Source organism: Crinia signifera, chromosome 2 (assembly GCF_055691185.1).
Source record: "Crinia signifera chromosome 2, ASM5569118v1, whole genome shotgun sequence".
Lineage (NCBI taxonomy): Eukaryota > Metazoa > Chordata > Amphibia > Anura > Myobatrachidae > Crinia > Crinia signifera.
The window spans coordinates 190,900,436-190,914,135 of record NC_139218.1 but is presented as its reverse complement, the minus strand read 5'-3'; the positions used below and the strand labels follow the sequence as shown (position 1 = coordinate 190,914,135).

The window sequence follows — 13,700 nt, the reverse complement described above, 5'->3', positions numbered from 1 at the left end:
TCTCTTGCTAGGATGGCAGCATTAGCTTCTGCCTAGTGACTTCCATCACAGACCTCCACAGCATCAGCCACCGAATGCTGGGTGCCTCAGTCGCCAGAAGTGTACCACAAGCCATGGCTGGCTAGGAGGGGTGAGTATGCCCGGACTCTTTCACACGGGAGTCCCAGTTTGCGGTGATCTTCCCCTACTGCTGGGGCGGGGGGGGGGGGGCGGGGGGGCAGTCCGCTTCACATCTTCACTAGACCACAGCAGCAGGGTAAGTGTGCAGGATCCCTGGGGTTTTAGCATCTGAGTAGCAGTGTGCCCAGCCTGCAGTCCCACCTCTGCTCATGGGACTTGCTAGCAGTATTCTAATGGGCTGTCCCATGCTAGCTCCACCCCCCTCTATTCTGGCCAGCCCAGAAAACAGGCAGCCATTTTCACAGCACATGCTGCTGGAATCCCTGCAGAGAGGAAGGCTTTGGTTTGCTGTCCCCTATGCCTCGTTCTTGGGCCAGGTTCAGCTGACCTGCCTGCTGTTGCTGGACAGTTAAGACTTAACTTGATTGTTTTACTTGCATTGTGTGTGTCCCTGCCTGTGTGGATAGTGTATAAAGGGGAGTGATTCAGCTTTATACTTCCAGTGGGTGTAAATCCTTCTGCTAAGCCAGAAGTGCCTTATAGATATACTAAATTGCTTCAGTAAAATAATACTGGGTAGGATTTTCCCTTATACTGGCTATCGCTCACTCTCTAGTTATTATGCGTGTGAATACTGTTTTGCTATTGTCACACTATGTCATCCAAGAATAAGGAGGCTTTGACAGAACCTGCAAGGAGCAGGCGGCAGGCTCAGGGATGTTCGGGGGACTTGGGAACGCTCAGGAGTTCAGGCGCCCGAGTCTCCCCCCCCCGAGCCGCCCCGAACATCCCTGAGCTTGCCGCCTGTGGTCACTGGAGGAGCTCTGGATCGGAGGTATGGGGGGGCGCCTGGACAGTTGGGTGGGAGGGAGGCAGGCTACGCTCTTCGGTGGGTTTTGCTGGGGCAGGACGAACCTGCCCTGGTAGATTTACCTTGCCCCTTCAAAACCCACCACTCAAGGGGTTAAATTGCAAATCTATGACTAAATTATTGACTGACTAAATCTTGACGAAATCGAAAATAAGAAAATTGACTAAAATGTGATATTTAATTTAGTCAAATTTTAAGAAACTAAATAAAAAATCCTTGCCATAATTAACACTGCAAGGAATATGCTTTTTGGTCAGGAATTAGATAAAATTGTTAATTCCTCAAAAACCGCTTTACTTCCTTCTGCAGCTATTCCTAGGCCAAAGTCCTCCTTTCGTCCTCAAGGCAGGACAAAGGGCCAAGCCAATTCAAGGTTCCAGGCTGCTAACAAGGGAACCAAACCATGAACTAAACAGCCCTGGGCTACTAGGTGTCCACTTGTAAAGTCGGCCAAGAAACCTGCAGCATGAAGTGTCGGGCCACCTTCTGTCATTTGCACTTCAATGGACAGAGATGTCTACGGAAGCCTGTGTCAGGGCAGATGTCTCTGACAACTATGTTCTTTTAGGCAGCATTCACCGTAACGGATCTTTGCCATTGGGGTTTCGGGGGGGAATCCGGGGATCCCAGGAAAGAAACAGCTCTGCAGCAGTTGTGGATTCATGACTGGAATCCAATGTAATCATCCCAGTTCCACAGGGGCAGCGGGTCAGGGACTCTACACTTCCCTCTTTCTGGTTCAAATGGTTCTTATCGGGCGATATTGAATTTAAAGACCTCAATGTCTATCTGGAACTCTCTTCCCAGAGAGGTGGTAACGGCTGGCTCATTAAATGCGTTCAAGGCAAAGTTGGACAAACATTTACTAGAGAAAAACATCCATGGGTACAAATAAGAAATATAATTTGTCTGTAAAATACCAGAACCTACCAAATCAGCAATGGATATCTATACCAGGTTGAACTAGATGGACGCAAGTCTTTTTTCAGCCTTACCTACTATGTAACTATGTAACTATGTATCTGCAAATTTTGCACATAGTCAAATACGCTCAATTTAATTCCCGTCCTTTTCAATGGGAGACTCTAAGACCGCGGGATGGTTGTCCACTCAGTTACAAAATGCAGACATTCAGTCTGCCACCGGAAGCACACTCCTCCCTCACTTGGTGGCTCCAGCAGTACAATATGGACAAGGGTTGGGATCCCAGAGTGGATCTTGCTCACCACAATGCCAGCCTTTGTGGATAGGGAGCAGTGTTAGCAGGGGGGGGGGTGTCACTCCTTCCAAGGACATTGCTCTCTTCTGGAGCCTGAGCTGCCAATTAACGTGATTTACCAAGCACTGCTCAATGCTCATTATCTTCTTTAGGGTTGTGCCATAAAGGTACAATCTGACAATACGGCAGCTGGCACTTATCTCAACCGGCATGGGGGTAACCACAGTTAAGGGGCAATTAAGGAGGTCACACAGATCTTTCTCTTGATGGAAAGACAGGTACTTGTTTCCTAGCACGGCCACAAATCTTGGCCATCGGGGGTAATTTTAGTGGCCTGCGACCCGACCGACGCGATGCCCCCGATTTTTCCATTGAAATGCATTGAAAACAATGAAAAATCGGGTCGGTCGCGTCGTGTGCGCCTAAAAATGCTTAAATGGTCCACCCGCGATGGCCGCGATTTCCCTATAGGGAACAATGTTAAATGCCTCAATTTACCCGCGATGACCACGATTTCCCATAGGAAACAATGTTAAATGGGTCAATTTACCCAAATCATCATAGGGAAGAATGGTAAATGGGCCAAAAAGCCCAAAAAACCCCCCTGACCAGTGAAATGTCCCCCCAAAAGTAGTTTACGCCACCCCGCGATGAACGTGAACCCGAAGCGTGGCGAGCGCAGCGAGTCCGCGAGGGGCGGCGGTACGCATCCTCCGACCTTTTCATACCCCCACTATCCACTAGGGCGTGGAGTTGAGAATAGAATAGTGTGGCGAGCGCAGCGAGCCACCGAGCCCGAAGCGTGGCGAGCGGACGCGGATACCTTCACAGGTAAACGCGTCCCTTCGCGGGCTTCACAGGTATCCGCGTCCCCTCGCGGGGCTCGCTGCGCTCGCCATGCTTTGGGCTCGGTGGCTCGCTGCGCTCGCCACACTATTCTATTCTCAACTCCACGCCCTAGTGGATAGTAGGGGTATGAAAAGGTCGGAGGACGCGTACCGCCGCCTCGCGCGGGCTCGCTGCGCTCGCCACGCTTCGGGTTCACGTTGATCACGTGGTGGCGTAAACTACTTTTGGGGGGATGGGGGGACATTTCAATGTTCAGGGGTGTTTTTGGCCCATTTACCATTGTTCCTATGATAATTTGGGTAAATTGAGCCATTTCACATTGTTTCCTATGGGAAATCGTGGTCATCGCGGGTAAATTGAGGCATTTAACATTGTTCTCTATGGGGAAATCGCGGGCATCGCGTCTGGCCCATAGCACCCGATTTTTTTTGCGCATGCGATGCCCGCGATGGCCCCGATTTTACCCCCGATGACCGCGATTATGATCGTTGTGGCCGTGCTAGAAAACAAGTACCGAAAGACATTTTCCCTCCTTATCAGCAGTTTTTATTACCTGGTTGATATATTGGGAACCAACTTCTTCAGTCAGCAGGACCTGCTTTCCGGTGAGTGGGCACTCCACCCAGAAGTGTTTCAGATGTTGGTTTGTTGGTGGGGCCTGCCCAACATAGACCTTATTGCATCATGACACACCTGCCAGTTGGCCAGATACGTTGCTCTAGCTCAAGACCCTGGGTCATTCCTGGTGGATGCTATGACCGCTCCATGGACCTTCGTGATAGTGTATGTTTTCCCTCCGTTTTCCCTCCGTTTTCCATGATCCTTTGAGTACTCTGTAAGTTCAAGCAAGAAAGGGGTCTGGTGATCCTTGTGGATCCAGATTGGCTGATTCGTCTGTGGTATGCCGATCTTCTAGCTGTCATTCGACACTCCATGGCATATTCCTCTCCGTCCGGGCCCCTGTCTACATCCAGACCTGAGCCACCTCGATTTGACGGGATGACTGTTGATTCTGCCATCTTGAGGAAAAAGTTTTTCCAGACGAGCGGTAGTCCCAACTGCAAGAATTCTCCTGTGTCCCCTAGTGGATGTAAAATAAAATAGGATACAGGTTGAGTATCCCTTATACGAAATGCTCGGGACCACGAGCATTTCAGATAAGGGAATTTTCCAGTTTTTGGAATAACATTTTTTAAGGCATACCTACCTGTCCCTCGGCGTCCACGTTGCACCATCTCCAGCAGTGCTTTGCGCAAGCTCCCAGGCACCCTGGTGACGTCACCAGCGCGAGCGTGCTTGTGCAAAGCACTCCTGGGACCGCTGGAGATGCCGGAGAGGATGCTGAAGGCCTGCCATGGATGCCGGGGACTTGGTAAGTATTAAAAAAGGGTTGTGGGGGGGGGAGGGGGGACAAAAAAAATTCTAATTGTTCCAAAAAACGGATACGGGATACTCAACCTGTATATGGTCTTACCTGGGTAAATCCTTTTCTTTGAAACACCCTCCCTGTTGCTCCTGTCTTGTGTGGGGGCAGGGGGGGGGGAGGTTTGCCTACACTGGTGGTGTGGTTGATTTTGGCTCCCATAGGTCTGATGCTGTGTGTGTTTCTGTGTCTTGGGCTTGCTACTAAACTGGTGGGCCAGGGATTGGGGGCGATGTATAGGGGATTGGGAGGCCAGGCACTATGGGAGTTTCGATTTAACTCTTTTGGTGCCTGCCAGCCAAGCCTATACCCACTATAAGGATTCTCATGTGCCCCCTCTGGACTCAAAGAAAAGGATTTACCCAGGTAAGACCATGCATTCTATTTTTTTTTCTTCCCAAAGTTGCAGACACAGTTGTTATTCCTGGACAAGGCTGTCCTATTGCTGGATGCAAAGGAATTGGACATGTGCGAGGACCGAGATATGGCACCCATTACACTGCTGTTGGATGTCCCTACTCTGAGGTGAACCTGAACAGAGAAAATTTATTGCAGGATCGTCTTGTGGGGGAACGGCCTCCACCATCTCAGAACACTTTAAAGTCCCGTAGACCAGGAACACCCAACCTTATCCCTGACCCCCCGCCTGATTCTCCACAATCCAGGTGATTTAGTTGCAAACTGACGGTTACTGGTTCCTTCAATATTTAATTAGAGTATCACTCAATGTTCATATCTAATCATTTCCAGAAAGTGTCCAACCCCTACAGAGGAGCAGTGGGAGATGGCAGAATGGTTAGAGGAGGAAGCAGAAACTAAGCCAGAGATTAAAAGGTGTGTCCTCATTGCCAGCTGATATTGTAGGTGAAATATAGATGGAAAGCAATAGATGGAACAATTTAGGTTGGCTTCAGTCATTCAGTATGAGCTGATGGATACTGATAATGTTGTCAGACAATGGCCCTTATTCTGGTTGGTGCGGCCGGAGCCGCATATGCGGCTCCGACCGTGCAGGCGAATCCCCGCCTTCCATACGGATCGCCACGGCCGTCCGTACGCGGATATGTGGCGATCCGCATGAAATTGGACGGGGATACGCCTCCTCCATGGTGGGAGCAGCCCCTGCATTCGATGGTCGCCGAACATCGAATGCAGGGCCGCACGCTCCACCAGGTCCCGCAACACAAGACCACACGGACACTTGTCCGTGTGAAATCTTGTATGGGGGCGGGCAGCTGACATCCGGCGATGTCAGATGCCCGCCCCGTACCAACGCGTCACGGCCTCATTACCATGCATACGCCCCGCGTTTGCATGGGAACGCCCATGAAACGCGGGGCGTATGCATAGGGTAATGAGGATAAGTAGCCCTTCACGCCCCTCTACGCCCCCTGTGCGGCGTATAGAGAATCCTTGCGGCGAAATCGCCTGCACATGCGCAGAGTGACCTCTGCACATGCGCAGAAGATAAACATCGGCGGCCCGTACGCAAGCGGGAATATCCGCACCAACCAGAATAAGGGCCAATATATGGTTGGGTGAGTGGGGGAATCTCAAAGCAGGTCTTGAGCCAATGCCAATGCTGGAACTGCATTTTACTCACATAATGTAATAATCTATAGCAAGGATAAATGTCCAGTATTGCAAGTAAGGGTCGAGATGCTCTTTCGATATATTGAGACTTTTTAATATCCTTGTCCCAGAATGTTAATACTTCATTACAGTGGACATATGGGGCCGGATGTAATGCGGGATGTCGGCTGAACTTGGAATTTTTAAAAGGGCAGTAATTTACAAGGCAAAACTGTGCCTTGTAAATTGACTGCCCGTTTAAAAAAGTATTCGGACGCCAGGCTAACACTGCATTACATCCCACCCATAGTATCCGTAATAAGTACTTTAAAATGAAGATTGTGAAAATACAAGTAAGGTGCTCCTAATAACCTAATTTTACTTAGAGAATCTTTTCAAGCCAGGTTTACTAACTTCTACATGTAGCAAAGAACAGAGTGCAGGAAATGAGTAGGTGAAATGAGTGCCAGTAAAGTTTAAACCAAAATGTAGTAGAAAGGTAAATTGGCACAGTTTTTATTTTCTGTATTCTAGGTTTACACTTTTATAAACTTGCCTTATAATTATCTAATTGATTTGTGATGATTATCACTGAGCATGGCACCGTGGGTTTACATTTTGCCACTTTCGGTCAACTGATGTCACAAACAATATTAGTGTGTTTAGACCATATTCAATTTTGTCCCATCCATGGTCAAAAAACAACAAAGCTAGTAACTCATCAAATAGACCTAGTAATACCCCAAGAACATAGCAAGTGGAACAGATAGGCAGCCACATTTTAGTTTATTATTTCTATTTTTTTTATAAATTAAGTTCAGCATCTTTGTTTTATATACTTCATAGATTTGCACACATAGAGTATGTGTTAAACCCCCTAAAAGTGGGCACTATAGTCACATTAAGTGGTTAATAGCCAACTAAATTCCAACAGAAATCTTGTGAGAGAATCCATGTTCCACTTCTTGCGCAGGTTCTGCAGTAGTAGCTGGTACTGTCCCATTTTTCAAGAAGAGGTGATCATTCTAAGTAGGTTTTTTTCTCAGTATAAGGGGGTTTGCCGGATACAATGACATGTATCCCAGTTGTGTGATATATTTGTGCCCTGTAGTTGCATGGTCAGGATTACTTTTAATACAATAATCTGTATGTTATTTATGCAGCTGTGTGTAATCATGTTGGCAGTTTGTGTTAACATAAGTTTTTCTGTTTTAGTGGCGCTCACACGTATATCCGACTGCAGCTGATTAGACAGGATCGAGATGGTACAGGTATGTTCTCAGTTATGTCATGTTTAAATGTTAAATGGTGATGCTTCATTTGCAATGCCCTTGTTTTTCCCAGATTGTGAATTGAGTTTGGAGCAAGCACTGCATCAGTCAGTGTTCATGACATCACTGTCTTCAGACCCTGGTCATCGTATTCACCTGTGCTGGGAACAGCAGTGCCACCTGCTTCCTGAGGTGTCAGCATATACTGCCAAATCTGTCAGCAAGTGGAATGCTGAAGAAGTAAGATCCCACATTGGGAATAGAGAATATACACTGTGAATTCTTTGTCATGCTCCCTCCAAAATTGAAACCTATTCCTTATGTAATTGAATCTTTCATCCTCTCATTCTGTAGGTTGCTCAATTTGTCCAGCAACTGCCAGGGTGTATGGAACAAGCCTCTATATTCAGAGAAGAGGTAGGAGAGTTCTCACCAGTCTGACCTTTCTCCTATGACCCCGCTCATAATCAAAGCTTTTTCTCCCACAGATTTCTGCGTACGGTTTATTTTATTTTTTATTCGCGCATGTAAAGACTATTGTATATCCAAATCCTAGCAACAATCATTCCACAGGTCACAATCTTTAGATCACATTTTCTTCCCCACTCTGGTGTTTGGTAAGAATGAAAATTGAACAGGTGCTGTCACTTGATTAGCTGATTAGATATTTGCATTAACAGGCAAGTGAAAAAAGCAGCAAATACACTTTCTACTATTCTGTTTTTACAAGTCTCCTCCCAAGTCAGTTGTATTCTATGCAAATGAGATAGAAGAGCCAATATATGTGTATATTGTGGTTTATCCACACTAGCTAAAGTCTTCCCTACAATAATGTATTGAAATATGAAATGGGAAGATGTACGGATGCCTTCCTTATATCATTTTTGCGTGCTATTCTATTCACCATGATATAATTTTGAACAAAATACTTCCACCTTTAAGGGAATGGGTTTTTTTTCTCCCTTTTTTTATATTTGCTGCACATTCGCCACGTTCCGGAGGAGTGGAGCATTCGCTGCCAGCCCTCCCTGTCACCCTTTTCAACACAGGGGCTCACTGCCCCTGGCAGTTGACACTTCAGTTCTGTTCGCCATCCGAGCATTAAATACACTCATGGCGAATGTAAGTGAAAATCCCATTAAAAACAAAAGCAACTTGCAGCGAGCATGAAACGGAGAACTGGCCTGCTTTTGCGAACAGTGAACATTGTATAGGGTGAATCAGATTTTCAGTGAAAAAGATTCACCGCAGAGAGTGAAAACAGCCTGAATCCTGAGAATTCAATACTGCCCTCAGACTTCTAATTGATTTGTAAGATTGTGTCATCCTAGTTGGTCCCCCAATGAATTAAGGAAACAGGATTTAAAGCCAATCCAAAGAACCCTATTTTTCCTTTGTATTTGGTCTTCACTATTGCTGCATATTTATAGAGGGTTGACAGTTGACCGTGTTACTTTCTGTATTTTTACAGTCAGCTGGATTGTATTCAATGGCTTAAAAAACAGAATGCCTTGTTAAATTGCATAGTTTGGAAAATCTAATCTGATTGAGAGAACGTACGAACCTGCTGTAATGCCTCTTCTATTTCCCACAGCAGATAGATGGGGAAGCCTTCCTACTGCTTACTCAGAGTGACTTGGTGAAGATTTTGGGGCTCAAACTGGGACCTGCTCTGAAAATCTCAAACTCTATCACGATGTTCCACAATCTGGCTCAGAATTGATGTTCAATAGAACTGGAAAATAAGTAAAAAAAACTGAAGGAATCCTATCTTGCTGGAGACGGTGGAATAAATAATAGGAGCACAGAATGGTACAACAAACATTGACCAGGCTTTCTGTTTTTAGTTCAGCGGATTCATCGCTCAGCCCTAGGCCGGAACTGCACATATCCAGTAAGATCACATGCATAAAGAGGATAGCCTTACTAAATAGTTACGTCGCACAATCCTGCGCTACGATGAGCCCGTGGACTTTGAGGATTTCTCTGGTGTTCTTGGATGTTTTGGTGTTTGCTTTATCATGTAGTAGTATAGGAGCACTATAGTACTGAAGTAAGAGACACAATGATAAAATTGCTGCTGTGGTGCCTTGCTGCTTTTATTCCTAGTGATTTCATCCACTAGGAGTTTAAGGTACAGCATAATATTTTTGGTTTCTCATGCAAAAAGTAAAAAAATAGAAATTGTTACCTCTTTGTCTTTATTCTAAAGTGACTTTTTATATCATTCTGAACACCTTCTATACAGATCGTTATTGTTTTGACCAGCTCATTGTAATCACTGTTCCATAGGGGGTTTACTTAAGAAATAACAGCTTGCAAAAATGCAGTTTATCAGCCTGAAAAGCCATTTCCAAAGTCTAATTTCCACTGTACTCTGTGATGCTTCTTAACACCCCCCCCCCCCCCCCCCAAGTTTCCCAATATAAGGTATATGGACCTTTTGCATACCATCTGTCGCATGCAAACCCAGCCAAGCCTTCCTGCATCCGCTGCGATGTGCATCGAACTGTGCATTGCATTATACCTGTTGTCAAGCATATGCCCAAGTGTATGGTACCTTTATGATATTGCACTCACTCTCTCTAAAAGGGTTTAAAAAAAACTATATATACAGTAATTCCTGCCCTTGGGGCTTCTGTCTTACAGCTGGCAATATCTTCTGGCTTGTGTGTTGGTATACTGGAGGGGTTTACTGTAGTTTTGCGCATCATTCGTTGTAAACCTTCCAAAATTGGTGTGACTATGCCAGGACTTCGGTAATTTCTGAAATTCAAACCCCCCCTCTACCACTAACACTCATAACCCGATCACTAGGTCACATTGGGGGTTATTCTAGTTCATTCTTTCTGACAAAATCCTTCTTAGATGGACAAAACCATGTGCACTGCGGGTGGGGCAGATGTAACTTGTGCAGAGAGAATTAGATTTGGGTGGGGTTTTTCTTCAAAGTGAGATCTATATTGCAGTGTAAAATCATGCAGTCAGTATTTTCCCTGCACAGAAACAAAATAACTCACCCAAATCTAATTCTCTCTGCACATGTTACATCTGCCCCCTGCAGTGCACATAGTTTTGTCCATCTAAAAAGGATTTTGTCAGAAAGAATGAACTAGAATAAACCCCATTGTTATGTCTGAGCAACACTTGAATGTTTTTACCATGTCTGCTTGCATTTACTGAATTTGCCTTAATGAGTGGCTTCAGCTATTAAAGTGGCTGCTCAGTGTATTTCCACCAAAGATCTGATACTTTAGCTCCTGCACTTTTCTTGTTCTCCTTTCGATAACTGGAGGCTGCTTATGTACATGTACTGTGAAAATGATGGCACTCTGAATGGGGGCGGAGCCACGGCGGCGTGCATGTGAGGTGAGGAGAGTCTTCAGCTCCCCAGCGTCTCTCCCTTAACCTCCGTTCCCCGATCCACAAACCCCCTCCTATGGAAATTACTAACCGCTAGAAGAGGGAGACAAACCCGCGTTGTGAGAGCTCAGAGGTGCTGAGATTGAGAACTGCCAGGCATCTCCTAGTGTGCCCCGGTCGGTGGTGTGCCTGCGGGAATCCGTGCAGTGGACGGGTGACGTCAGATCCGGCTGAGCTCGCTGACTACGCCGAGAGCAGGAGCTTCTGACTGACGGGTGTGCTGCCGTGTGTGGGACCCCGGTGATTCTCCTGCCTGAGAGGGCGGCTGGAACAGTAAAGGGAGACGCGGCCAGAGATCGGCGCGACGATACTCTGTTTGAAAACCTCCGACTGCATCAGCCACTTTGCTATACATCCAGCACGTGGGCGCTGTATTTGGGAGTACATGTAACTGAGTGAGTGTCCCCAGGAGCCGGCGGCAGGACCGAGTCTAAAAGGCATGGAACCTCTCCCTTGGGACAAGGTAGTAGAGGCATTGCCGTGATATACAATAAGGGTCTGTTTGTTGAACTGAAGCCCGCTGAAGCCTGCTGTGGGTAAGATTGCCCTTTGCTTTTTTTTTCTCTTGGGATACATATGACAGTGCAAAACGCTGTGCAAACAACAGAATATACTGAGCAGTGGCCTATTATACAGTGTTGGACAATTCAGGGATAGGGACACTGTGTTAAAGACAGTAAATTAAATTACATTAAACCTAAGCCACGTGGAAAGGGGTGAATAATCCTGGTAAAAACACAGTATACTACCCAAAATGGGGAAAACATCTACTGCAGCAGCGCGGTTAGAAAAATACGCGCGAACCCAGAATACAAGCAATTCTATTCCAAGTACCCCACAGTCTACCCCTGTGAAGGCAGGTGGGTCTCAGCCACAGAATGAAGTAACATTACAGCAGGTGCTAGAAGCAGTCAGTACATGTGAAAGCCGCCTATCAGGCCAAATTGATAAATTACAATCAGATATCACTTTGCTGAGGGACAATGCCCAAAAAATAAGGGATCGAGTACTTGAGGTGGAGAATCGAATCTCTTGCTTAGAAGATAACATGGTACCAATGCAGAAACAGCTAAAAAGTACGACCAGTAAAGTGTTTGAATTGCAGAATAAAGTCACTGACATGGAAGGCAGACTACGCAGGTGTAACCTGCGTGTTATTGGCCTAGAGGAGCGAGTAGAGGGAAAATCGCCCGAAAAATTTATGGAAGAATTGATACTGCAGGTGTTCGGGAAGGAGTCTCTAACTCCATTTTTCGCAGTGGAACGTGCCCATCGAGTACCTTCTAAACCCCCCATCCCAGGTGGCCTGCCCCGTACCATGCTGTTAAAGCTTTTGCATTTCCAAGATCGGGACAATTTATTAAGGTTGGCCAGATACAGTGACAAAATGTGCTATAATGGACAAAAAATATCATTCTTTCCAGACCTCCCATATACGATCCAAAAGGAGAGATCGCGATTTAAGGAAGTGAAGAGCAGGCTCAGAGACTTGAACTTAAAATATTTTATGCTCTACCCAGCTAAACTCCGAGTGTTACATAATGACGAGTCTAAAGTCTTCCTCTCACCTGAGGATGCAGCAGACTGGCTGAATAAAACCCATCCGGGCCGTACTCAGCTGCTGGCCAGTGGAGAATCAGCATTATAAACTGGACAGTAGATATTATACAAATAATGAAGTCTGAGGTTTAAATATATAGAAATATTAAAAAAAAAAAAAAAAAAAAATCTACTTAAGCTATGTCCAGTGAGAGGGGGGGGAGTGGGGGGGGGTGGGGGGAGGTTAAACACAGCGTATATTGGGGGTATAAAAGTTGTAAATATAAATATCTGTAAAAAAAATATAATGCCCTCAAGAATTGAAAGGCTGGGGAGCTGAGCATGCCTTAAAATAGGGGAAAACCTTAGTGGCAGAGTGTAAGTGCCTCCAAAGGGTGTCACGGTGTTAGTAAGTGTAGATTAGTGAGAAAGGGGGTCATAACAGGTATGCCTAAAGGGATAGGTTATACAGGGAGGGGGGAGGAAGGGGGGGTAAGTGTTTGTGTTGTATGTGATGTAAAGTTTGTTATGTGTATAGCCTGCAACTCGGGGTTGAAAAGAGAACGGACATCCGGGGTGACGTGCTGTTGTGATAGGGTGCATAAGGGGGAGAAAACTGGCAATGGTTAGGGTGTTAACATGGAACGTCAGGGGGATAAATGAAAAAATCAAGAGGTCACTTGTGCTGAAACAATGTAAAACAATAGCAGCAGATATAATCTGTCTTCAAGAGACCCATTTATTTGGAGATAAAACCCTGGCGTTAAGAAGACCTTGGATAGATAAATCGTACCATTCCCAGTTTTCTCCTGCATCCAGAGGGGTATCGGTGATAGTAAAGAAAAATATTGGATTTGAATGTATAACCAGTAAAATTGACCCACAGGGGAGATATGTTTTTTTGGATGCAAATATTGAAATGTGTAGAATCTGTATACTAGCGTTGTATATACCTCCGCCATTTTCTTATGATATACTTAGGAAAGCAGTAGAATTTGCTGCAGAGACCCACAGCACAAATTATATGTCTTGGGGACTATAACGCAGTTATGAATCCAGATATAGATAGACTGCAGATGAAAATGGTAAAGGTTGTGAAAAATAAAGGATTGGCCGAATTTATTCATCAGGCAGGATGGAGGGACGTCTGGAGAGAGAGACATCCTAGTGTCCGGCAATACTCCTGTTATTCTGTGCCACATGATTCCTTTTCAAGGATCGATATGATCCTAGTTTCACCTGCACTGACCAATTATGTTGCGCTAATAGAATATAAAGCACGAGGTATATCAGACCACTCGCCTGTAATAATGCAATTAGATCTGAATTTGGATAGGGGTTTTTCGTACTGGCGTTTTCATCCCAGTTGGCTGACTAGATTTAACAGTGATGAATTAATGGCAGGGGAAGTTG

The 13,700-nt window shown here is 45.6% G+C and overlaps 1 protein-coding gene across 8 annotated transcripts in view; it reads left to right on the top strand.

The window, feature by feature from the left end:
* L3MBTL3 (L3MBTL histone methyl-lysine binding protein 3) overlaps positions 1-9,515 on the top strand; it is a 58,410-nt gene extending 48,895 nt beyond the window's left edge. For 7 of the 8 annotated variants that reach the window (XM_083173456.1, XM_083173452.1, XM_083173459.1 and 4 more), the window contains 6 exons: positions 4,886-5,147; positions 5,233-5,316; positions 7,270-7,325; positions 7,399-7,565; positions 7,680-7,742; positions 8,920-9,515. In XM_083173456.1, coding sequence (XP_083029582.1) covers positions 4,886-5,147; positions 5,233-5,316; positions 7,270-7,325; positions 7,399-7,565; positions 7,680-7,742; positions 8,920-9,048 — 761 coding nt within the window. In that variant the 3' untranslated portion in view covers positions 9,049-9,515. The remainder of the gene's footprint in view (positions 1-4,885; positions 5,148-5,232; positions 5,317-7,269; positions 7,326-7,398; positions 7,566-7,679; positions 7,743-8,919) is intronic. The other variant, XM_083173455.1, reaches the window with a different exon arrangement.
* The last annotated feature ends 4,185 nt before the right edge of the window (positions 9,516-13,700 follow it).